Source organism: Doryrhamphus excisus, chromosome 23 (genome assembly GCF_030265055.1).
Source record: "Doryrhamphus excisus isolate RoL2022-K1 chromosome 23, RoL_Dexc_1.0, whole genome shotgun sequence".
Taxonomy (NCBI): Eukaryota; Metazoa; Chordata; class Actinopteri; order Syngnathiformes; family Syngnathidae; genus Doryrhamphus; species Doryrhamphus excisus.
The window spans coordinates 3,698,482-3,725,931 of NC_080488.1; the positions used below are offsets into that span (position 1 = coordinate 3,698,482).

The 27,450-nt window shown below is 40.7% G+C and overlaps 1 protein-coding gene across 2 annotated transcripts; it reads right to left on the minus strand.

The window, feature by feature from the left end:
- Nucleotides 1-797: 797 nt before the first annotated feature.
- ccnjl (cyclin J-like) lies at nucleotides 798-27,220 on the minus strand. Of its 2 annotated transcripts, none has more exons than XM_058063781.1 (6): nucleotides 26,891-27,220; nucleotides 25,958-26,066; nucleotides 16,501-16,711; nucleotides 6,888-7,187; nucleotides 6,649-6,808; nucleotides 798-4,381 (listed from the first exon to the last, which is right to left on the minus strand). In XM_058063781.1, exons 2-6 carry the CDS (start codon nucleotides 26,024-26,026, stop codon nucleotides 3,862-3,864), a joined length of 1,260 nt encoding a protein of 419 aa, XP_057919764.1. In that variant the 5' UTR covers nucleotides 26,027-26,066; nucleotides 26,891-27,220; the 3' UTR covers nucleotides 798-3,861. The 2 variants fall into 2 exon arrangements, with proteins under 2 accessions (XP_057919764.1, XP_057919762.1); XM_058063779.1 differs by having other exon boundaries at nucleotides 799-4,381; nucleotides 25,958-26,069.
- Nucleotides 27,221-27,450: the final 230 nt, after the last annotated feature.

Consider the following 27,450-nt stretch of genomic DNA (forward strand, 5'->3'; position numbering starts at 1 on the left):
TGGTTGTCAGTTATCACCAGGCAAATTTATTACCAGCTGGTTGTATGATGAAACACATGGCAGGGAGGGGGGGGGGGGGGGGGGGGGGGGTCATATAGCTTTAGCTAAAATGAAAAAATAAATGTCTGGGAAAGTACGCAGTAGTAAAAAAAACTACACATGCTAATTATGAGTGCACTCATTCTCAAAAAAAAAAAAAAATCACCTTGTACTTCGGTACGAGGTGCATTATTTAAAAAAAAAAAAACAAAAAAAACTTTAAACTGTATTATGGAAAGCAGGAAGTGAACAAGTGTAACAGTTACTGATTGTAAAAGTACCAGATGGAGGGGTAGGATTTAATAAGCTTTGCTTCTTCCTACTCCTTTTGGTCATGTGTAACTGTGAACTGATTATGTGACAAAAATAAAGTAAGAAAAAGAATTTAAAAAACTTAAATTATATTAGGAAAGCAGGAAGTGAACAAATGTAACAGTTACTGATTGTAAAAGTACCAGATGGAGGGGTAGGATTTAATAAGCTTTGCTTCTTCCTACTCCTTTTGGACATGTGGAAGTGTGAACTGATTATGTGACAAAAATAAAATAAAATAATTTAAAAAAAACAAATTTAAATTATATTAGGAAAGCAGGAAGTGAACAAATTTGATCAAATTAGATCAAAGGCATTCGCATTCCAGAATTTTTCGGCGGGCTGGGAAAAGTGGGCATTTCTGCGGTGTGGATAATAACACGAATGTCACACGACTTAGTTGAGTGGGTTGAAGTGAATGGGTTGAGAAATGCGGAAGTAGTAGAGTTAAAATAGTTTTCCGGGGCAACCTCTAAGCTCATATTATAATAATGCAATATTTCCTTTCATACTGTGGAAGTTGTGGAATCGTCATGTGTTTTTTTTTCCTCTGGCAATTTATACCATATGTCAAACGTTTGTCTTTTAACTCTACAAAAGAGCAGCATTTCTTTGGCAATGTATGAAACTACATTTTCTATGAGCACACATTTAAAGTACAAGATGGTACCGCTCCAAAGGTATCGATTAGGCACTGGATAAACTGTAAACAGCTGGCAAACCTACTCCTTCCATAAAGTTCTTCCCCCAGAAAAATCATATATATATATACACGTATATATATTACATACAAATTGTCCCACTTCAATAGTGCAATGAGCTTCTTTGTAACAAAACATTGCTGTGATCCAAACAACTACCACAAAGTACATCCCTGACTTCAGTTTACATGTGTTTATTCTTCCATGGCAATGATAAAAATATACATCCTTTTACCATTCAGTGCGACGTAAAGCAAAGCTAGTAGTTGCTAGAAAACAAAAAAATGTAAAATTGAAAGTACGTGGTGTCAGTGTCGTTTGGTGTTGAGTCACGTCAGCAGCAGTCACAGAGTGCACCCAAATGCACAGCAACGGGCTAAGCTAAAGAGAAATGCTTGCGGCAGCATCCCGAGGCTAGGCTAGGCGGCGGCTGCAATATGCAACATAGTCATTGTGTTTATACAGTGCCTGCTGCCCTCTAGAGGACGTGGAATGCAAGTCCAATCACACAAGCGTCAAAAATACAGACAGATATTGCACCTTTGACCCCTCAGTGAGAAGTTGAGACATGAGCCAAGGAGGAAAAACTCAAATTAAAAGCTCACTGAAATCAACAAAGGTGAGTGAAAACAGGGGGGGGGGTCAGACTGGATTTGGTGATGTCGTGTATATTAGGGTTGGGATTCAAGTGAGAAATAGCCACCATCATTCATTCATTCATTCATTTTCTACCGCTCCACATCTCCACACAGAGATGGCCGAGGGTGGGGAAAGACAAAATAAGAAGCAAAAAGTTACCACTTCCACACAAAATAGGAGAAGAACTCATTCATTCATTTTCTACCACTTATCCTCACGAGTGTCCCAGGGGTGCTGGAGCCTATCCCAGCCATCTTCGGGCGAGAGGCGGGGTACACCCTGGACTGGTGGCCAGCCAATCACAGGGCACATATAGACCAACAACCATTCACACTCACATTCATACCTATGGACAATTTGGAGTCGCTAATTAACCTAGCATGTTTTTGGAATGTGGGAGGAAACCGGAGTACCCGGAGAAAACCCACGCATGCACGGGGAGAACATGCAAACTCCACACAGAGATGGCCGAGGGTGGGGAAAGACAAAATAAAAAGCCAAAAAGTTACCACTTCCACACAAAATAGGAGGAGAACTCATTCATTCATTCATTTTCTGGTGCTGGAGCCTATCCCAGCTGTCTTCGGGCGAGAGGCTGGGTACACCCTGGACTGGTGGCCAGCCAATCACAGGGCACATATAGACAAACAACCATTCACACTCACATTCATACCGATGGACAATTTGGAGTCGCCAATTAACCTAGCATGTTTTTGGAATGTGGGAGGAAACCGGAGTACCCGGAGAAAACCCACGCATGCACGGGGAGAACATGCAAACTCCACACAGAGATGGCCAAAGGTGGAATTGAACCCTGGTCTCTTAGCTGTGAGGTCTGCGCTCGGCCACCATCATGCCAAATCTTAAACATTTCACACAGAAAGACACAATTAGGCAAAAACATGACATACGGCGAGGGGGCCACATTTGAGGTATTACCATGGTAACCAGCAGGCAGGCCCTAAAATTGGCACAGGGAATCTGGATGTGTTTAAACCTTAACAGGAAGTGGAAAATTGGGAGCTTTAGGAACGTGGAAAGTAATTACACACGACTGGATGCAGATGTTTGTGCGGCGGCCGCTATACAGATGCAACACGTCTCGAAAAACACTGACGGACACAACGGAACACGACCCGGCAATGAACATACGGCACTTTTTGGACCAGAAGGATTAAAGCAAAAATAGCACAGTAAAAAAAGGCAAGGCTGCTAGTTTGAAGCCTTGAACCTGAGCCTGTGTGAAAGCAGTACAATAACTATTCTTCAATGGCGTTATTAGGTCGGTATAAAAAGATAACACTATATCAAATAAAAGAAAAAAAAGAAATTATAAATAAAAAAAAAAAGCTATGGCATGTTCCAATGTAATATTCAAGTAATTTTTTTGTTCAAGTCCCTGATACTTAAGTGGTTCATGTAAACATCAGCACCACAGACGCAGAACCAGCAGTTCGTTAAGAAGGCAGCAGCATTTCATTTCTACGAGACCACTTCCGTGTCTCGTTCCCCGTGCCGGTGCAGTCACAGCACGCTAAAACCCGGTTCTCCTCGCGTGTTACGGAGCTCGGCTTTGGAAGACCAAGCTGTCAAATTCACCTGCTGTGCACTAAAAAAAAAAAAAAAAAAAAAAAAGGAATTCTTCCGCCCCTTTCCGAGGATTAATGCAGTGAGGGAATCCCAGAGGGGCCGCCCCGGCTCGATGCAGACGACACGTGTTTAAATCAGTGTTTGTTGACATTTACGGCACACAGTGGTGCGATATACGGCGTCCATGTTTTTTTTTTTTTTTTGCATGTGGTTATTTTGGTAGAATTAGTATAAAAAAATATAACAAAGCAGCAACGTATCCTTTTCACAGTTTTTGTTGTGTTTTTGTGCACTTCCACGAAGAAGAGGCGCTTGAATGAGGTGGTCGTCGTTCACAGTGATATCCGTTATCATTCCGCAACGCTTCCGAGAGTCATGTCAGAGTGATGACTTCCACGGGGTCTCTCTTTCCTTTGGACCTCTGCTTGCGTTTGAGGCGTCTTTGTGAGAGGGGCGGGGGGGCCGGACATGCTGAAGGTGTCGCCGTGCCGACGGAGAGAGAGGCCAGATCCGCAAGAGGAAGCAGGGATGGGAGCGCTGCGGTGCGCTCCCGCGGCCTTTCTCTCTCCGTCTCCTGGCGTCACCTGTCGAAGCAGCCGGCTGCGAATGTGTGATGGGCGCCTAGGTAGCCCCCCGTGTAGGCCATGCTCAAACAGTGGCGCGCTTCTCCGGTGAGGGCCATTTGAACGGATATGGGGCCCTGGAGCGGCAGCGCACGAGCCCCCGGCTGAAGGCCGGAGGTCAGACTTGGGTAGGAGGGGAAGCCACCTCCGGTTGTCATGCAAGAAGCCCCGCTTAGGAGACCCATCCGGTGGCTCTGAAGAAAATCCTGAGACACGTTCACAACAGGCCCCAAAGCCTGGGAGTCGGCTAACACTTGCAGTTGGGACAGGGAAGGGGAATGTTGGGTAAGGTGTGGGAAGCAGTCCGGCTGGAAGAGCAGCTGTGGCGTGGAGGAAGTTGAGGACGAAGAGGCTGGCCTTTGAATGGCCGACGCCGGGGAGAGGTGAGAGATCTGGGTCTGAGACTGCAGAGAGGACGCTCGGTGCGGAGGGGTGGATTTTGTTTTGTTGGCCTCTTTGACGTCGTTGTCATGAGCACTACGGAAAAAAGAAAATTTGTGAATAAATCCGTGGAAATTCATTCATCCATGCTGAGCTCGTTTTCATACTCCCATTGAGTAATCCATCTTTTTCCACGTACTCTTGCCGAGCCTATGATTCTGTTATTATTTTAAATTGTTACAAAATCCAAACAAATGGTAGGTTGAGCAGGAATTCTTTCACTAACATATTCAAGGAATGCTTTGATGGGTAAAGCGCAAAATGGATATTAATGTGAATAAAAAGAATGTATGGAAAACTGCCAGTCATGTCCCCGTAGCCACGTTTACATGAGGAGTATTTCTCGTTCGGAATGGAATCTTTCCGAAAGCAATGGTATACATGGAAAGGAATAATCCAATCTCTTGTCCACATGCGCCGCTATAATCCAACAGAATAGTCAATGGGACATACGTAGTAAAACGTAAACATCAACATCACGTGATACCGACTTCCTCAAGTTTTTCTTTCACTTATTGGAATAACTCCGTATTCCCATTTTTTCCTTCGTCCAGTCTTGAAATTTAGTTTGAATCAAAAACAAACTTTCCGCAGCATTCCAGTGCCAATTGCTCGCCTCGATTTTTTTTAAAATCAAAGAACGTCTCGAGCTGCGTGTTATGTCATATCTCAGCATTCCCTGAAAGAACGCACCCGGGAACAGGAAAAAAATAAAGTTCAATCTTGCTAATATTTTATAATTAAGCTCGGCACATGTTTTATATAGATATATATTTTCTTTTTTAATAAAACTGGACTTGTGAATGGCGTATAGAAGGGTTTAGATTCGGTTCCACAGATGGCGCTAATGCACACGAAAAAGCTGCTTGCCAACCGCCAATAAACAACAGAAGAAGAAAAACACCACGAAGAAGAACGCAGTCTGACAACTTTCCGATTGAGCGGGTACAAGATACCTCAATCGGAGTGGGAAAAGGAATATTCCACCCCAGAAGGGTTTAGATTCTGTTCCACAGATGGCGCTAATACACACGAAAAAGCTGCTTGCCAACCGCCAATAAACAACAGAAGAAGAAAAACACCACGAAGAAGAACGCAGTCTGACAACTTTCCGATTGAGCGGGTACAAGATACCTCAATCGGAGTGGGATAAGGAATATTCCACCCCAGAAGGGTTTAGATTCGGTTCCACAGATGGCGCTAATGCACACGAAAAAGCTGCTTGCCAACCGCCAATAAACAACAGAAGAAGAAAAACACCACGAAGAAGAACGCAGTCTGACAACTTTCCGATTGAGCGGGTACAAGATACCTCAATCGGAGTAGGATAAGGAATATTCCACCCCAGAAGGGTTTAGATTCGGTTCCACAGATGGCGCTAATGCACACGAAAAAGCTGCTTGCCAACCGCCAATAAACAACAGAAGAAAAACACCACGAAGAAGAACGCAGTCTGACAACTTTCCGATTGAGCGGATACAAGATACCTCAATCAGAGTGGGAAAAGGAATATTCCAGCCCAGAAGGGTTTAGATTCGGTTCCACAGGTGGCGCTAATGCACACGAAAAAGCTGCTTGCCAACCGCCAATAAACAACAGAAGAAGAAAAACACCACGAAGAAGAACGCAGTCTGACAACTTTCCGATTGAGCGGGTACAAGATACCTCAATCGGAGTGGGATAAGGAATATTCCACCCCAGAAGGGTTTAGATTCGGTTCCACAGATGGCGCTAATGCACACGAAAGCTGTTTGCCAATCCAAAACACCACGAAGAAGAACGCAGTCTGACAACTTTCCGATTGAGCGGATACAAGATACCTCAATCGGAGTGGGAAAAGGAATATTCCACCCCAGAAGGGTTTAGATTCTGTTCCACAGATGGCGCTAATGCACACGAAAAAGCTGCTTGACAACCGCCAATAAACAACAGAAGAAGAAAAACACCACGAAGAAGAACGCAGTCTGACAACTTTCCCATTGAGTGGGTACAAGATACCGGGAATCGGATTGGGAAAAGGAATATTCCACCCCAGAAGGGTTTAGATTCTGTTCCACAGATGGCGCTAATGCACACGAAAGCTGTTTGCCAATCAAAAACACCACGAAGAAGAACGCAGTCTGACAACTTTCCGATTGAGTGGATACAGAAAGGAATATTCCACCCCTGTGAATCCGATTATACATTCATTCGGATTGCCACTTTTCTTTCGGAATGAGGTTACATTCTTTCCGATTGAGCAAATAACCCGAATGGAATTGGAATATTTGTGTCCATGTATACATGACTAGTGTGTCTCTTACATCAACATGAGTTCAATGCACTGAGTCAGATGGTCCCAGGTGTAGCCGGTCAGTAGATGCAGGGCGGTAGTCCAGCTTGGGGAGATCTGTAGGCAAATACGCGACGCCGCCACACACGCGGCGGCAACTTGGGACGGTCGGAAACTTAGGAAAGTGTGATCTAAAAAGCAGGAAAAAAAATGTGAGTGAGCTTTCAGGGGAATGCTACGTGAGGTGTGTATCGTTCCCGTTCAACCCACCTTGGAGTGACACTTCCAGAAAGTAGTGAGTGTATTTGTCCATGAAAGCCTTGGTCTTGGAGAGGGACGACAGAGGCCAGCCGTTGTAGAGGTCGCCCTCCTGTACCGAGGCGTTGAGGTAGTAGTCGATGAAGTGGGCCGGTGTGGGCATACACAGATTCCAGCCAAAGGTCTCCAGCAGAAGAATCTCCATTTTGATCAGATCTCTCTTGTTGAGAACCAGGTTGAAATTACGCATAAAGCCCAGTGAGTTCAGTTGCTCCAGTTTGGGGACCCGGTCCTCTTTCTCTTCGAATTTACCTAAAACGATAAATTGAAACATCAAAATTACTTAGGAGTTCACCTCTAGGGTCATGAGATGGGTTTTACTTTCTTTGATTTGCATGAGGTCGAGTGGTTAGCGCGCAGACCTCACAGCTAGGAAACCCGAGTTCAATCCCACCCTCGGCCATCTCTGTGTGGAGTTTGCATGTTCTCCCCGTGCATGCGTGGGTTTTCTCCGGGTACTCCGGTTTCCCCCCACATTCCAAAAACATGCTAGGACTCCAAATTGTCCATAGGTATGAATGTGAGTGTGAATGGTTGTTTGTCTATATGTGCCCTGTGATTGGCTGGCCACCAGTCCAGGGTGTACCCCGTCTCTCGCCTGATGACAGCTGGGATAGGCTCCAGCAATATCCTTGTGAGGATAAGCAGTAGAAAATGAATGAATGAATGAGTTTTCCTCCTATTTTGTGTGGAAGTGGTAACTTTTTGGCTTCTTATTTTGTCTTTTCCCCACCCTCGGCAATCTCTGTGTGGAGTTTGCATGTTCTCCCCATGCATGCGTGGGTTTTCTCCGGGTACTCCGGTTTCCTCCCACATTCCAAAAACATGCTAGGTTAATTAGCGACTCCAAATTGTCCATAGGTATGAATGTGAGTGTGAATGGTTGTTTGTCTATATGTGCCCTGTGATTGGCTGGCGACCAGTCCAGGGTGTACCCCATCTCTCGCCCAAAGACAGCTGGGATAGTCTCCAGCACCCAATGCGACCCTCGTGAGGAAAAGCGGTAGAAAATGAATGAATTAATGATATTAAGGCTGTAATATCAATATTGGATTGAAAAGTGAAGCCCCTATTTTGTACCACAATCAAATGCGGTAAAAAAAAGGTTCTTCGGGAACTGAACCGAATGAGTTGATGAGTCTTCACATCTGACCAAACAAACCCAAAGTTCCATTAGGATGCTACTTTTAGCACCACAGCTTTGTTTGCGCTCCAACAAACAATAGGAGCACTAACAGGTTAAAAGATTAAGCAAATTCAGGCCACAAAATTGACATGAATAATCTCGATATTCTAATGGGGTTCATGTTTATGGGTTGTTGATGACAACAATGAGCATTTAATGTCCATGATGAACAGAAGGAGAAAGGTCCTTAGCTCAGTTATCACAAGAAAATAGCAGATAAGATGACTTCTAGGAAGCATCATACTGCATGTATGCCAGGATCATACGACCATCACGCCGTCTATGAATAAGTCAGCTTCACCTCTCATATTCCCGTCTTCCTCAGTCCCTGCACATCCCTGCAGACATTACAGCAGTGTTTATGGAGAACACCCGCCCCGATACGAGACAACCCCCCACCTCCATAGTTTCCATAGCAACAGCCCAGAGGCCTCAGGGGTCTGTGTGACCAATGAAGAGGCCTCATTCAGTGCTTAATCAAAGAACATGCTTTTAACTTCTAACTTTTAAAAACTACATCTTGTCTTGAACCAGTCATGATGTGCTTTAAAAATTACTATATTGACAGTTACTATGGTACACAATGTTATTGGATGGTCATATCACCTTGTACTTCGATACGAGGTACATTATTATAAAAAATAAATAAATATATAAAAAACCCTTAAACTGTATTATGGAAAGCAGGAAGTGAACAAATGCAACAGTTACTGATTGTAAACGTAAACTGTATTATGAAAAGCAGGAAGTGAACAAAAAAATGTAACAGTTACTGATTGTAAAAGTACCAGATGGAGGGGTAGGATTTAATAAGCTTTGCTTCTTCCTACTCCTTTTGGACATGTGGAACTGTGAACTGATTATGTGATGCATTCAATTGTAATCTGATGCATGTTCAAATGAAATTAAACCATTACCATTACTTCGGTACGGGACAAAAAATTACAAAATTAAGAAAAAAAAAAACAAAAAAAACCCAAAACTGTATTACGGAAAGCAGGAAGTGAACAAATGTAACAGTTACTGATTGTAAAAGTACCAGATGGAGGGGTGGGATTTAATAAGCTTTGCTTCTTCCTACTCCTTTCGGACATGTGGAACTGTGAACTGATTATGTGATGCATTCAATTGTAATCTGATGCATGTTCAAATGAAATTAAACCATTACCATTACCATGGGGGGGGGGGTCCAATGTGCACGTAGGCACCTATGGCAAAAATAATAACATACGAGCCGTTCAAAATAAGTCAAACGATGTAAAACCAAAGCAATCAACTACTGGGAGAGGCTCAAGTGTGAGTTTTAGCACTGTCCTACCATTAAGCAAAGGAAAGGGGTGTCTGGGGGGGGTGGGGTGGGGTTAATGGGTGAGAAAGCATGGGTGGTGGTTAGGGCGAGGGGGAACTGCAGCTCATCTGGCCATGGGTGTAATTAGCGCAGAGGCAGTAATGGCGTCTCTCCACCAGAACAGGAAGCACTGTGAAACAAGGTTGTTTACACTCGGCTGCGCTGGTTCCACATTCTCTCACCCCCCCCCCCAATATCCTCCACTTGCAGGAGCTGTCTGCTGCTAAACTGCTATGTCCACACAGACGATGCCATAAAAAGCCATCAATACCCCCCCACCCCCCACCAATCTCCGTAAGGACGCAGAACCCCTTTGATGTTAAGAGACAGCGCAAGTCAATCTTCCTATTGTGTTCTGTGGTTCGTCTTTTGCTTTCCTGTTGTGGCCAATTGACCACATCAAATGCGATAGACAACGACATTTAAAAAGGGAAAAAAACAATTCTCCACAACGAGGGTCAACTGACTGAATAATCAAAGGAAGCTGGGGGGGCTCCGTTTATATTTTTCAAAGCAACACATGTTGATGTACTGAAGTTTTTAATATTTATAGAAAAAAACACCCTCCGGCTCAGCTTTCTTTATGCTTTCTTATTGTACCTTTTTTATTGTAATATTATGTCTTTGTTTTTTTGTTTTATCCAACCTAATCTTGCTACAATTGCAACTTTATTCCTTGTTTTGTTTTTTCTCATAATAGTATTATTAGTATTATTTTATATTTTGTATATTACTGCTCTTTTTTTTCCTGTTTTTTTTTAGATTTGTGTTTGTTTCTCGTAAATAGTCTTATTAGTATTATTTAATTACAAATTTTAGTCTTTAATATTTCAAATTTAGGACTTTGACTGTATTATGACTTTATTACTGCTCTTTTTTCCCCGTTTTTTTTTTGTTTTGTGTTTGTTTCTCGTAATAGTAATATTAGTATTATTTAATTACAAATTTTAGTCTTTAATATTTAAAATTTAGGACTTTGACTGTATTATGACTTTATTACTGCTCTTTTTTCCCTGTTTTTTTTTTAGTTTTGTGTTTGTTTCTCATAATAGTATTATTAGTATTATTTAATTACTAATTTTAGTCTTTAATATTTCAAATTTAGGACTTTGACTGTATTATGACTTTATTACTGCTCTTTTTTCCCTGTTTTCTTTTAGTTTTGTGTTTGTTTCTCATAATAGTATTATTTAATTACAAATTTTAGTCTTTAATATTTCAAATTTAGGACTTTGACTGTATTACGACTTTATTATTGCTATTTTTTCCCAGTTATTTTTTTAGTTTTGTGTTTGTTTCTCATAATAGTATTATTAGTATTATTTCATTACAAATTTTAGTCTTTAATATTTCAAATTTAGGACTTTGACTGTATTATGACTTTATTACTACTCTTTTTTTCCCAGTTTTTTTTTTAGTTTTGTGTTTGTTTCTCATAATAGTATTATTTAATTACAAATTTTAGTCTTTAATATTTCAAATTTAGGACTTTGACTGTATTACGACTTTATTATTGCTATTTTTTCCCAGTTATTTTTTTAGTTTTGTGTTTGTTTCTCATAATAGTATTATTAGTATTATTTCATTACAAATTTTAGTCTTTAATATTTCAAATTTAGGACTTTGACTGTATTATGACTTTATTACTGCTCTTTTTTTCCTGTTTTTTTTTTAGTTTTGTGTTTGTTTCTCATAATAGTATTATTTAATTACAAATTTTAGTCTTTAATATTTCAAATTTACGACTTTGACTGTATTATGACTTTATTACTACTCTTTTTTCCCCGTTTTTTTTGTTTGTTTTGTGTTTGTTTCTCGTAATAGTATTATTAGTATTATTTAATTACAAATTTTAGTCTTTAATATTTCAAATTTAAGGACTTTGACTGTATTATGACTTTATTATTGCTCTTTTTTCCCTGTTTTTTTTAGTTTTGTGTTTGTTTCTCGTAATAGTATTATTAGTATTATTTAATTAAAAATTTTAGTCTTTAATATTTCAAATTTAGGACTTTGACTGTATTATGACTTTATTACTGCTCTTTCCCTGTTATGTTTAATTGTATTTTTGGAGTGTCAACAAATGGTCTCGGTGCCGCACTTTGGACACCACCGGCCTACAGCTCCCTTGTCTCCCTCTGGTGGACAGAACCGGTCACACACCAAAAGTAGGCATCAAAATATTTAAAAATTAGCGATCCCGAGAGAATTCGAATATTAGTCCCAGTTCCCATTGAGGCTTGATGCCCAACTCTAATGAATAAACCCCTAAAAATGAAACAACAACATGAAAGAAAACCAGATCTGTGAAAACAATGTTTCATGAAAGTACAGAGACATACTGTGCATCCTTTCATGTATACTGTATTAATAAAACTACACTCTAGGCCAGATGGCACACAAAGTCAAAGCCCGTTTTGTTTTGCTGTGGCGAGGACCGTCGCATTCCTAACCAGTTAGTTCAGTCTACCTGGAATGCAGGCGGCAAGATGATCCTATCTGAAGTCAGAAAAACGAGGGAATCTTCCCTTTTGTTTAGCCACTTCAAGAACAGGGCACCTCTCTTTTTTTCCATTCACATGACATGAACAGGTGATGGCAAAGATGAGCACAAGCCGAGTAAACATGGTGGAGGTTAAAGGTCAGGGGTAAAGGAGAGGTAAGACCTGGATGCAGGGCTTCCTCCCAGGTGTGCAGTTTGGGGATTTGGGGGGGGGGGATTAGAAACCTGAAACCTTTTTCTGCTGCTCATCAGGTAAATGTACTGAACCAAAACTTAAATGTATGTATAGGGGCTGATATTGATTATGGATTTAACAAGAATATAGATTACGCTTCCTGGGTTGACGACTAAATCCACAGAATGAATGATGGCTTTTTAGACTTATTCTGTCCTTCGTTCTCTATCCTTTTTTTTTCCACCTCTTTGTGTTGACCACCGTGGAGGAATTTCCTTTGCCCTTTCAAATCCTTTATTTTCTGGCTCATCTTTCATCAAGACTGTGAAATTGGTCACAGCTCCATCATAGAATCTCTTTTGTTGGCACCCCTGGCCGGGGAGGTTCTCACAATGCAGGTCCAAGTCGACCCTTGACCCCTTGATGCTAATGCCAGTGAAGTGAGCAGAGAAAATTCGAAGAAAGAAAATCTGTAGTTGGTTGGTTGACACGTATTTGTGCAAAAAAAATTTTGAAACCCAAACTTTTTCCAGTGATGGCTGCGTACCAAAAAAATTTAAAGATATATTTTGCACATTAATAATGCAAAAACCAATCCAATGTAAGACAATATGTGCTATCTCAACAAAATATTTGCATTGTGTTAAAAGTGACAAAGGAAATGAGTGTAATATCTGATGATATATCTAATTAATAATGAATTATTTTCATTTCAACAATATTCAAGTCCACTTAACCCATTTCAGTGAAACAGACCACAGACCTATTCTCAAAGAAGATGTAGAGAGGTGTAGGCGGGTTTATTTTGTTATATATTATATAATATACAGTAAACCTCGGATATATCGGATTCAATTGTTCCCACTGGTTTTGTCCGATATAAGCGAAATCCGTTATATGCGTATACCGGAAAATGTTCGTTTTACGCATATATCGGATTTATATCCGGTATATGCGTGAATCGGATTTTATCCGTTATAAAAAGGCACTTCCTTGACTATGTTTCCAATGTACCTGGACGCGCAGGCAACGCTGCAAACGCTGCAAATGACGTCGTATAGCGGCATATCACGATTCGGCGACTCGGAGCGCCACGATGCGGCCATCCGATATATGCGAGGGAAATTTAATGGAAATGCATTGGAACGGGACTGGAGATTTTGTCCGAAATAGGCGAAATCCGTTATAAAAAATCCGATATATGCAATGAATTTTTATTGGAAATGCATTACAGAAAAATCGGTTCTTTTTTTATCTGTCCGTTGTGAGCGAATTTCCGATATATCCGAGTCCGATATATCCGAGTTTTACTGTATATATGTATTGTTATATATAAACTTCAGTTGCAACATGTCCCAGTTTGCAGACCCCCTCTTCAGTCTTTTCTGCCCCATTTTACATCCGCCTGCCTTTGAAGTAGTGCCCCCCCCAAGGGATATGGGATACAAGGCTGCTTTTACTGGCTACCCTGTCCCAGGACTGGTTCTTCGCTGTGCCTGTCTGACAAGGTGAGAGAATGAAACAGGGGTCACATGAGACCAGTCAATCCAATTCCAATAAACACTGAAAATGTACTTAAATCTGGAATTTTACTAGGTGATCAGAGAGGAAAAAAATCGATATCGGTTTATCAGGAAACCAACATGCCACCGAGCAAGGTTAGCTTAGCCATATCTGCACACAAGCACACAGCCTCCCTGTCCCCCCCCAGTCTGCAATCCCCTCCCCCCCCTCTTTGGGTAGGGTCTGGCTACATGTCCTGCTTGCATTGACAGGCTTTTGTTCGAGGCCTGACTCGGAGAGCATATGGCAGGTGCCCCCCCTTAGCCCTCACAGTTCCTCCCCACCCCCGGGGCGCTCCGAGGGCCTGTGGAAAATGCAACGTGCAGAGTCTACTATACACGGCGTATCAAGTGGTGGAGTACTGTACAGTATTCTAGTTAGAACTGTTTCGTAAATCTCGTTTAAACTACAATCAAAACAACACGCAATGATTCTAATAAATAAGAATTGTATTACTATTTCACACAGTCTTTCAAACTGGGATCAGAAAGAGGAGATAATGGATTTATAATCATTAAAGGACATTACAACTTCGAGATTGCAGACAATTCCTAATGTTTAAATGGTACACTAACAGATATAACTAAAAAAAACACTGTTTTATTGCTGTGATACCTAAGCAAAAGTAAACCAATACAAACAAAACAAGATGCATGTGAGCAATATTTAAGGAAAAATAACATTATTTTTGAGGAAGCCCCTCCAGCAGTCGATAAGACTTATTCCCAAGGGGTGTTTATAACTCACGGTGTAATCTTACTACAGCAAAAGAAGCTCATCCATTAACAAACATGCACGCAGAGACACCCACAAAGACACAATGGAGTAACAGGATTAAGCAGCGACTACTGGGAGGCAGCGATTAATTAAGCCAACACAGAAAACCAGAACATTTTTTTTTTTTAGGAAAAGACAAAGAATGTGCCTGTCAACGGCAGTGGGACCGAGGGAGGCGGTTCAATAACTAGGCCAGATTCCAAGGCACCTCAGGACAGATAAAAACCCTAAGAAAAAACTTGGAATCAAACACCCTTTCAAGCCTTCATCAATCATGGCAGGGGACTCCCTTGAGGAGCACAGAGAAAAGGGCTGCCTAACCCAAAGCACGCAAATCAAAAGATACGATTAAAGAATGATCACAGAATAGAGAAAAATAACCTAAGTCCAGGTTGGCTTGACAACACATCTAAACATTTTTTTTTTGCATTCCCAAAAGAAACTTCTTTCTAGTCTCAACACAGACAGAGTGAGACTCTGATTGCAAAGATGGCCTAAATATCATTGATCGCTTGCACACAAACGCACCCTCCCAAGCGAGTGAGCCCAGTTCCAGACTCCCACTTTTGACGCCATCATTAGTCTAATTACCCATGATGTCACAGGCTGAATTAATGTACAAAAAAAAACAAGCCTGTTACATAGGGAAAAGACTTCCATCCCAGCAGGCACGGAATCATTAACAGGCTTACTTTAATTAAAACACACACAGGTTGGATTTCAAAAGCACTTTTCCACAGACTGAAGTCTCATTCGTCTTATGCAAATGCTGCGGTGGCATGCGAGCAAAGAAAAACAGAATGGAACCGGCATCTTTGCAGAACAGGAGACGCCATCCTGTTGAAGGCAGGAATCTGCAAATAGATAACTTCCTCAAACAAAGAAAAAAAAATACTAACTGGTTTAGCATTGTGGTTTGCAGTACTGTAGGACTGCAATGCATCATATCAAGAGGTATTTCTAATAGTATTTTGTCAGTATTTGGCTGTGTGGAAGTGGTAGTTTTTTTATTTCATCTTTAGAGGAAATAAATTTGAGGCTAACTCCCTGCGGCATAAAAGTTGAGCAATGTGTCGCACACTGAGAATAATAAAGGCTCTTCTCTCATTTTGTGTGGAAGTGGTAGGTTTTTTATTTCATCTTTAGAGGAAATTTGAGGCTAACTTCCTGCAGCATAAATGTTGAGCAATGTGTTGCACACTCAGAATAATAAAGGCTCTTCTCTCATTTTGTGTGGAAGTGGTAGGTTTTTTATTTCATCTTTAGAGGAAATAAAGTTGAGGCTAACTCCCTGCAGCATAAATGTTGAGCAATGTGTTGCACACTAAGAATAATAAAGGCGCTTCTCTCATTTTGTGTGGAAGTGGTAGGTTTTTTATTTCATCTTTAGAGGAAATAAAGTTGAGGCTAACTCCCTGCAGCATAAATGTTGAGCAATGTGTTGCACACTAAGAATAATAAAGGCGCTTCTCTCATTTTGTGTGGAAGTGGTAGGTTTTTTATTTAATCTTTAGAAGAAATAAAGTTGAGACTAACTCCCTGCAGCATAAAAGTTGAGCAATGTGTTGCAGACTAAGAATAATGAAGGCTCTTCTCTCATTTTGTGTGGAAGTGGTAGGTTTTTTATTTCATCTTTAGAGGAAATAAATTTGAGGCTAACTCCCTGCGGCATAAATGTTGAGCAATGTGTTGCACACTAAGAATAATAAAGGCTCTTCTCTCATTTTGTGTGGAAGTGGTAGTTTTTTTTATTTCATCTTGCACACTAAGAATAGTAGAAGTCTAAAAGTGACTATAGGGGTGTTATTTCATGTTGATGGGGCTCTAATAATCTTAAAACCTGTATTTAGAAAGCCATAAGCAGGTTTTCTGTGCCTTAATTCCAAAGATAATCCATATATATATTACCAAGACAATCTTATCATAGCATGGTGGCGTTTCCCCGCGTAACATATTGATTTTATTGTCTTGTCAACACAGCTTTAGTCTTGTAATTAAACATGGACGACTTACTTGCTAAGAGCAGACAGGAGAGGGCGATGACATAGAGCTGCTTGACAGCCACATCGTAGTGATCCATGAACAAGTCCAGCAGGTAGACGGCCAGGTGGCGTGCTGTGGGACATAGCTGGTAGCGATTACTCAGGATGGCCAACAGGTCCGCAAAGTAGCGGCGCATGCCAATCTGTGGCGAATGGGCTCGGTAGACTGGTAACTTCAACTCCTGGGGAAGAGAGGGAAAGAATATGTAAATGATGTAGTGGGGGGTGGAAGGAATAGGTGAGTAAAAAGCAGTGTGGAGCGATATGAGGCAGGGGGTAGTAAACTATGGTAATGGTTTAATTTCATTTGAACATGCATCAGATTACAATTGAATGCATCACATAATCAGTTCACAGTTCCACATGTCCAAAAGGAGTAGGAAGAAGCAAAGCTTATTAAATCCTACCCCTCCATCTGGTACTTTTACAATCAGTAACTGTTACATTTGTTCACTTCCTGCTTTCCTAATATAGTTTAAGCTTTTTTAATTTTAATCTGGTACTTTTACAATCAGTAACTGTTACATTTGTTCACTTCCTGCTTTCCTAATATAGTTTAAGCTTTTTTAATTTTAATCTGGTACTTTTACAATCAGTAACTGTTACATTTGTTCACTTCCTGCTTTCCTAATATAGTTTAAGCTTTTTTAATTTTAATCTGGTACTTTTACAATCAGTAACTGTTACATTTGTTCACTTCCTGCTTTCCTAATATAGTTTAAGCTTTTTTAATTTTAATCTGGTACTTTTACAATCAGTAACTGTTACATTTGTTCACTTCCTGCTTTCCATAATACAGTTTAAGGTTTTTTTGTTTATTTTTTTAAATCATGTACCACGTACCGAAGTACAAGGTGATATGACCATACGATGACATAATGGCTACCATAGTAACTGTCAATATAGTGATATATATAGCACATCAAGACTCTCATTGTATTTAGCAAGGACTACTGTATATGCATATATACAAACTACTGTATATACATAATAATAGCAAGCCGCACACATCCCCTGCTGAAAGAAAATTGCCTTCAGGAGATCTGCTGTGGTGCTAAAAACAAACATACCGGGAATAAACTCCATTTATAAACACATCATGTTTACGGTGTCGCCTCATTTCAATCTCATTTCTCCTTGGCTGCAGATAGGAGGAGCTAATTTGGGTCACCGAAGGGGTCTCTCCGCATTGGGCAAGAGGGTGCTGGTTGATTTGAGGGGGAAGCGTGGAGGGGGGGCATAGTTCCTCTCAGCAGAGAGATGGAGGAGTGGATAGGATTAGGTTTCACCCCGAGAACATCTCCTATTCATGTTCAATTAGCTGCATGTGTTTCAAAGTGGAAGGAAGCTACTCAGGAGCATTAGCATTGAATCAGCCTGGGGTGACTCTCCAATCAGACACACAAGAAAAAAAAAAAAAAAAAAAAAAAAGAGGGCACGAGGCTCCAGTTTCAATATCTTCCCCAGAGTATGAAAGACACATTTTGCTTTGTGCAAACTCGCAGAGGAACTATGGCCGCTAAGTTTAAGCTGCTTATGGTGGAAAATATTTGCGCTGTGGAGTGTTTTTCTCTCCAAGAAACAGTATAAACAAAGGCTTTTGGTTTGGATTTATTAGGATATTGGACGTTTATGATAGTGATATGTAGTATTCTGGCAGTAATGACACATTACCTTCAGATAGAGTGGGGAAAAAAGGCTCTTCTCTCATTCTGTGTGGAAGTGGTAGTTTTTTTTTTACAGGAAATAAGTTTGGAGCTAAGCTGATTATGGTGGAAAATATTTGCGCTGTGAAGAGTGTTTTTCTCTCTAAGAAACAATATAAACAAAGACTTTTGGTTGGGATTTATTAGAATATTGAACGTTTATGATGGTGATATGTAGTATTCTGGTCACTATGCAGCAGTAATAACACAAAAAGGCTCTTCTCTCATTCTGTGTGGAAGTGGTAGTTTTTTTTTAATTTCATCTTTAGAGGAAATAAGTTTGGGGCTAAGCTATTTGCGCTGTGAGGAGTGTTTTTCTCTCTAAGAAACAATATAAACAAAGACTTTTGGTTTGGATTTATTAGGATATTGGACATTTATGATAGTGATATGTAGTATTCTGGTCACTATGCAGCAGTAATGACACAAAAAGGCTCTTCTCATTCCGTGTGGAAGTGGTAGTTTTTTTTTTTAATTTAATCTTTAGAGGAAATAAGTTTGGAACTAAGCTGCTTAGGGTGGAAAATATTTGCGCTGTGGAGTAGTGTTTTTCTCTCTAAGAAACAGTGTAAACAAAGGCTTTTGGTTTGAAATTATTAGGATATTGGACATTTATGATAGTGATATGTAGTATTCTGGTCACTGCGCAGCAGTAATGACACATTACGTTCAGATAGAGTGGGAAAAAAGGCTCTTCTCTCATTTTGTGTGGAAGTGGTAGTTTTTTTATTTCATCTTTAGAGGAAATAAGTTTGGGGCTAAGTGATATGTAGTATTCTGGTCACTACGCAGCAATAATGACACATTACCTTCAGATAGAGTGGGGAAAAAAAGGCTCTTCTCTCATTCTGTGTGGAAGTGGTAGTTTTCTTTAATTTCATCTTTAGAGGAAATAAGTTTGGGGCTAAGTGATATGTAGTATTCTGGTCACTACGCAGTAGTAATGACACATTACCTTCAGATAGAGTGGGGAAAAAAGGCTCTTCTCTCATTCTGTGTGGAAGTGGTATTTTTTTTTTTAGATGCTAATCCTATTTGACATTAGTGGAAAAAAACAAAACATCCAAATCATATCAGGGTTGATGGGTGGGTTGTGTTACGCCACAGCGTATCACCAATTGATTTTGAAGCCAAGTAAAAACAACACATATCAGATTGACACTTCAATGGAATTCAAAAACAAACAGTGCCCCCCCCCCCCCTCCCTTCCAAATCCACATGAAGCGAACTCCACCCCCGGTGCCACAATCAACCATACCATCCAGTCCGCCCCAAACTCTCCTCCCACTGCTTCAGCCCCTGCCTCCAGTCCATCTGTCTGTCTGGGGGCACAAGGGCCATAGGAGAACTGTGGTGTGTAAAGGGGGGGTAGGCTCTTAAGAGGTGGGGAAGGGGGGGGGGGGGGTCGGGGTGGGTGGAGGTTTGCCTTTGTGGGGGACCTGCGCCGTAATTAAGGATTCCACAGCTGCCTCTGGCTGATTTGCATGTCTGATAATTTGCCACATGCTACACAGGCACCGCGCCGCTATCTCCCACATCAGGGCATTAAGCACGGCGGCAAACGTCATTAAAGCTGGATGAGACCGTGGGGGAACGGGGGCCGGGGCCCCGTTGCAGGAAACCCGAACACGGCGTGAAGGCCTTATAATGCACAGCTATGCTCCTGATTCCACTGCTGTTAGTGTGCTTATTATGGGCTTGCTCAGTAATGCAAGCCCCATAGACTATGGGGCTTGCATTACTGAGCAAGCCCATATTGTTATTCCTTGTGGTGTTTAGCTATTCTTATATCTTAATCTTCCCATTTTTGTGCGCGTAATGCGGCCAAAACCGCAAAAAGGACCCCCACACATGTTACACCGCCGGAATCGTGAGACTCGAGACTACAGCGGTATTTATTTTTTTGAATGTTTTGTGTAACTATGGCGACGCTATAAACCAAAACATTCAAAAATGGGCCACTAGATTAGGTACAACTGTTCTATTTTTAGAACAGCCACATTCCAGAAAAAACGAGAATTTACAGACTTTTCACAGCCTTGTAGCTCAGCCATACGGCCATGATTTACTGCTCATTTTTTAGATAAACTTCTCAACTCTCTCTGTGGCTAAATGCTAATTGCTAGCATGTTAGCATGTTAGCTAATTTACTCATGTCTAAAGGCAAATACACACATGGCATGATGTAGGGAAGTTATAGGACAACCTTGGCACTTTCTAAACTTGAGGCCCTCTTGCTAGGTGCTAGCATGATGACTGTTAGCATGTTAGCATTTAAGCTAATTTACTCATGTCTAAAGGCAAATACACACGTGGCATGATGTGGGGACACTATGGGACTGCCCCAAACTTTTCGTGACCTGAGGCTGTCTTGCTAGGTGCTAGTTTGGTAGCCTTAGCATGCTAGCATTTAAGCTAATTTACTAATGTCTAAATGCAAATAGACACATGGCATGATGTGGGGACACGATGGGACTGCATCTACCTTTTCGGTACTTGAGGTGTTCTTGCTAGGTGCTAGCATGGTAACCGTTTGCACACCGGGCCCGAGGTTCACAGCACAGGTAGCAAGCCCATCAAAATTTCCGCGGGAATTTTCTAGTTGTTGATATTATACACACATTCAATAAACGATGTGGTCTTTGTGAATATCGTTAAGTAATTTGTTTATATCTTCCAATGATGTAACAGCAACAACAACACAGGATTCAGATTGACATGAGATTATTATGTCAGGGATTTGATATGTGCATGTGGATACAGTAAACGTACACTTCACTGACTACATGTTGTGCCATTACTATTTTGGTACTATGTTGTGATTCTGTATTGACTCTTACTACTGAAATGTGCGTGTTTTCATACTCCAAAAAAAAGTGTTATCATGTAAACTGACTTCCAAAGGTGGAACGCAGGTGGAAGCAGTACATTGCAATGACTAAATGAGTATTTACACAACAACAAGTTGATTACGTCACATGGGAGGTTAGGTTTTGTCAGCATTTATTATGTTTGTGTTCAAAATAACTTGAAAAGTTCTGAATGGATTAGCATGCGATTTTTAGGAACTGTTGGAAATGGTCAATTTTGGGAGGTCATCCGGATAGGAATTTTTCAAAGGGTTCTTTAGCATTGTGAGATAGGACCATTTCTGCCATGTGACTCATTAAATTTCGGGCACCTTTGGAATTTTGGTCATAGGAAGACAAGATTTGTTGCATCCTCAAAAGCTTATGAGCTAAATCCAAAAGAAAACCACCATTATAAAAATGCCATTTTTGACCTAATAACTTTCTGAACTAATATTGCTACCATTGTGATTTCTAATGGTATGTTACCCTAAAGCTAATGCTATGTTTTCATGGTCAAGGAATGTAAATATTCATTCATTTTCTACCGCTTTTACCTCACGAGGGTCGCGGGGGTGCTGGAGCCTATCCCAGCTGTCTTCGGGCAAGAGCGGACGGGGTACACCCTGGACTAGTGGCTAGCCAATCACAGGGCACATATAGACAAACAACCATTCACACTCACATTCATACCTATGGACAATTTGGAGTCGCTAATTAACCTAGCATGTTTTTGGAATGTGGGAGGAAACCGGAGTACCCGGAGAAAACCCACACACGCACGGGGAGAACATGCAAACTCCACCCAGAGACGGCCGAGGGGCGGGAAAGACAAAATAAGAAGCCAAAAAGTTACCACTTCCACACAAAATAGGAGAACTCATTCATTCATTTTCTACAACTTATCCTCACGAGGGTCGCGCGTGTGCTGGAGTCTATCCCAGCTTTCTTCGGGCGAGAGGCGGGGTACACCCTGGACTGGTGGCCAGCCAATCACAGGGCACATATAGACAAACAACCATTCACACTCACATTCATACCTATGGACAATTTGGAGTCGCTAATTAACCTAGCATGTTTTTGGAATGTGGGAGGAAACCAGAGTATGGTGGGCTGCACGACGGGGCGAGTGGTTAGCGTGAAGACCTCACAGCTAGGAGACCCGAGTTCAATTCCACACTCGGCTATCTCTGTGTGGAGTTTGCATGTTCTCGTGGGTTTTTTTCCGGGGTACTCCGGTTTCCTCCCACATTCCAAAAACATGCTAGGTTAATTGGCGAATTTGTCTATATGTGCACTGTGATTGGCTGGCAATGAGTCCAGTGTGTACCCCGACTCTTGCCCCAAGACAGTTGGAGGATAAGCGGTAGAAAATGAATGAATGAAAAATATTTATACAGTAAACCTCGGATATATCGGATTCAATTGTTCCCACTGGTTTTGTCCGATATAAGCGAAATCCGTTATATGCGTATACTGGAAAATGTCCGTTTTACGCATATATCGGATTTATATCCGGTATATGCGTAAATCGGATTTTATCCGTTATAAAAAGGCACTTCCTTGACTATGTTTCCAATGTACCTGGACGCGCAGGCAACGCTGCAAACGCTGCAAATGACGTCGTATAGCGGCCTGTCACGATTCGGCGAATCGGAGCGCCACGATGCGGCCATCCGATATATGCGAGGGAAATTTAATGGAAATGCATTGGAACGGGACTGGAGATTTTGTCCGAAATAGGCGAAATCCGTTATAAAAAATCCGATATATGCAATGAATTTTTATTGGAAATGCATTACAGAAAAATCTGTTCTTTTTTTATCTGTCCGTTGTGAGCGAATTTCCGATATATCCGAGTCCGATATATCCGAGGTTTACTGTAGTGGAAATCACAATTTGGGGGTAACTTGTTCAAGGTCTGCACTGAATATACTTTGGTGGTTGGTGAGACGATTATAGTGGAAATGTTATTATTTTGTCCACAATTTTTGATTTAGTGATTTTTGCTTATTGTAAAATTAATGGAAATGGAGACAGAAAGGTGGCAACATGTAAAAATCCAATGTGATCCCCATTCAACAAATACTAATCAACAACGTTTCACCTTCAACAGTTTGTGTATTGTCTTAATTGGCTCATTAACGCATGTTTACCTTTGCAGTGACCCACACATGCAGAAAACAATAATATTTAGACCACAATAAAAAAGCTAATCCAATTTATCAGTAGCACACACACACACACACACTCACAAATAACTGCTTTGTGCGCCATGTTGGTGTGTATTGCTCCTCAAAAACGTGTGTGTGTGTGTGTGTCATAGTAGCCAAACACAACGGACCATCTCTGACATTAGGCTTTATGAGTGTGTGTGTGTGTGTGTGTGTGTGTGTGTGTGTGTGTGTGTGTGTGTGTGTGACGTTTATTCGTGGCTCAAGCCTGCATCATACAGACGTCCTAAGCCAGCTGAGAAGTCACTCTGAATCACACACTGTTAGCAAACGGCCGTGCCAGTGAACGTTTCATACATAAACATCCCCATCACAAGGCGATGCCTTCATGCACACAATCCCTACCAAAGGGTATCAATCTCAAACAGACGTCTGAGTCACAACTGGAAGACGCCAATCAAGCGACACGAGGCAAGATATACGATCACACTAATGATTAATTAAGACATTCTTAATTAATGAGCCTTAAATAATCCATGTAATCCCATTGCGAGCCTTTAAAATGTGACTTTTTTGTTAAAAAAACACCACATAACAACACAAATAAACATATTTGTTACCAAATGTCCCAATGTATAAGTTTAAAAACACAATTTTTACAACATTTATCATAATATCAACTAATTAAATTATTTATTACAATTTATTCATGTTTATACATCCAGTCATTCGTGTTATGTGCCGCTTACCCCTCATTAGAGTCGCGGGGGTACGCTGGAGCCTATCCCAGCTGACTTTGAGTGAGAGGCAGGACCGGTTGCATGTTTATACACGCCTAATCTAAAATTTTAAAACCAGCTAAACAAGTGTATTTTTGTACTTGTGGATCTTCAGGAGGTTCTAAGCCAAGGGTGGGGGGCAAACTTTTTGACTCATGAGCCGCATTGAGTTAACGAAATTGTGCGAGGGGCCAGAACAAAGATTTAACACACACAATTTTACGCTTATAAATTATATAATAAGAGTCCGTCTTGAATTATTTGTCTAATTTTAAGTAAATACTAATCAGCTATATGTTCTCATTTCCCTTTTTTCAGCAGCACTTTAAACATCAGACCACATCAAAACTACAAAATTCTATTTTACAGTTTTGTTGTTGTTGTTTTTTTTTATAAGACATCCGACTTGAACGTTATGTTGCCAGCTGGTATGTTAAAAGTTGAAATACTTAAAAGCAACTGGCGGGCCGGATTCAAACGCTTGGTGGGCCGCATGTGGCCCCCGGGCCGTAGTTTGCCCACCCCTGTTCTAAGCAGAGCTTTAAAATGTAAAATGAAGAAACAGGACCAAAAAAAAAAACATTTCTGTGAAAGTAAATTATTGCAAAAAAAGTGAAATCGACTGGCCATCAGATGAAAGCTTTAAGATCATAGTTAAAAAAAACTCATAAATTAGAAACAAAATGGTTTCCTTAATTGACATTATTGAGAGTATTTTTTTAATAACATGATATTTTTTTTTGTCCTGAGGATATCTGTTCAGCAGTTTTTGAGTTTTTGTGTGAATTAATTTTATGTCAATATATAAACACACAGTATAAATACTGTATTACCGTAAAGATGTGTGCGCTTATACACGTTTTCAGGATGAAACCGCAAAGTATTTTATCATTTCAGCCACTCATCCACACAGAAACGGAAACGTATGATGTAAAAATCTCTGGTCGTTTGCTTTTTTTTTTTTTAATGATGGCGTCATCGACCTGTCGCCATCACGTGACTACAAGTGAGTTTTAATGACAAGCCAGCCAATTTGTCATAAGTCTAGACGAGCCTCAAAAAGCAAAGATGACAAACTTACGTGCATGCGTCCTTTCTTCTTCTATGGTACGGTGTGGCGTATGAATCAGTCATTTTTTCTTGTCTGGATGCAACCATTTACTAACGCAAATTATTTCCATCCCGCCTTGGTTTAGATACACCAGTCTCAGTTCTGTGCATTACTGCGGTGTTCCCGGTATTCCGATTCCATATTTACATAACATCGACACAAGGAAGAGCCAGCGTTCACAGACCTCAGAACTCGGGAATATCCCGAGTCGATTTTGTCCCATTTGTTTTGTGTTGGTGCCATTTATCATTTAATTGGAAAAGTTTTTGTTGTTGACGTTAAATCCACAGATTCTATATACAGTAAACCTCGGATATATCGGATTCAATTGTTCCCACTGGTTTTGTCCGATATAAGCGAAATCCGTTATATGCGTATACCGGAAAATGTCCGTTTTACGCATATATCGGATTTATATGCGGTATATGCGTAAATCGGATTTTATCCGTTATAAAAAGGCACTTCCTTGACTATGTTTCCAATGTACCTGGACGCGCAGGCAACGCTGCAAATGACGTCGTATAGCGGCCTGTCACGATTCGGTGAATCGGAGCGCCACGATGCGGCCATCCGATATATGCGAGGGAAATTTAATGGAAATGCATTGGAACGGGACTGGACATTTTGTCCAAAATAGGCGAAATCCGTTATAAAAAAATCCGATATATGCAATGAATTTTTATTGGAAATGCATTACAGAAAAATCGGTTCTTTTTTTATCTGTCCGTTGTGAGCGAATTTCCGATATATCCGAGGTTTACTGTATTATATCATTACCACAGCACAGTGGTCGTGGATGACGGACTCACCTTGATGCGGAGGGATTGATGGATGTCTGCAGCCAGCTGTCCTTTCCACCATTGCAACTCCCTTTCCATCTTTTCCCATCCAGAGGAGATTTCCAGAGTCGACTTGTACCTGCTGAGGAGACACAAAAATACTTTATGACTTGTTGTGATCTTGGGGACATTTTGTGTTATTGAGTGTTTGATTATAAAGCCGATAGGGGGCAAACACAGTAACATCTAAGCATGATAATTATCCAAAATACACAAATAGCGTAAAATATACGGGGGATATTGCAAATGCAACAAAAACACTCAATGATAGAAATGCTGAAAGTTCTGGGAACAAATCAGAAGTTTGTTGCCAGTAGATCCACACCTGAGGGATGCCTTTAAAGACTAAAATGAGAAAGACTTTTGTAAAAAGGAAGACTTTTCTTTGTCTTTGTTATTAAAGACGTGGTTACAGTATGTCATGTATTATAAAGCTTGCTTTGGAATAACACTAAGTATTTTTATTTAGTGTTGAATTTGTTTTTTTTTTTTTGTTTTGGCTTATTTATTTTTATACTACGTGTTTGCCGCAATCCTTTTATATTTTATTTGAATGTTTTTTTTTAAGTTTATTTAAAGAGAAAACACACGGTGGCCATTTCCTCAACCGGGGAATTTAAATGTGTGGGTTTAATGTCAGCTGTACAAGGTTTAATACGTTAGAGAAACTGACTTTTAAACAATAAATGGGAAACTATATTCACATTTTGGTAGGATTATTAACATGTTAGCATAAAGAGAAAACTACGCAAGTAAACGAGCTTAGCTTTTTAAAAATGGGGGAGGAAAAACACAGCACGTCGTGATATCTATCACACACACCTGGACTCGAACATAGCTAAGTGGTGTTTTAAAACAACAAAGCGTAAAACTTAAAACAAGTTTATAAAATGTGCTACTTACCGCTCCGACGGGAATGCCCCCAGACCCCTTTGTCTCAGTCCGACATCCTGAATGAGACAACTCCGTTACGGGTTAACTTTAAAGAAAAAAAGCCCTATTTTTTCAGTAAAAAAAATGCGGGCTACGAGAAGTCTGACAAGTTCACGCAAGAGCCGCTGGAACCGAATCCCGGCATCAGTACGTTTGGTCCGGTGTGTTTAGACTTTTTCTCGGGTGCTTTTCTCCCCGCTGGAACAAAGTCGCTTGCTCGGCTGCACCAGCTGCTGCTGTTGCGGCGCGAGGCTCGTGCGCTTTGGCTTCAGAGTGCTTCCTCCTTGGACATTGGGAGTTGTAGTCCTTTACCGGAAGTCTGCATTTGGACTACAAAGATTAGTTTCAAAGCGGTAAAGCCCTTTCATCCAACGTTTTTGTCACCCCCCCCCAACCAAAAAAAGAAATAAAAGAATATTACACGTCACTTTTTGTCTAAATGGATACACATCTATATTATGATGTTTGGAATATTGTATATTTATTTTAAAACGTGTAAAGTATGTGTTGAATGTTGCTTTTATGGGGTT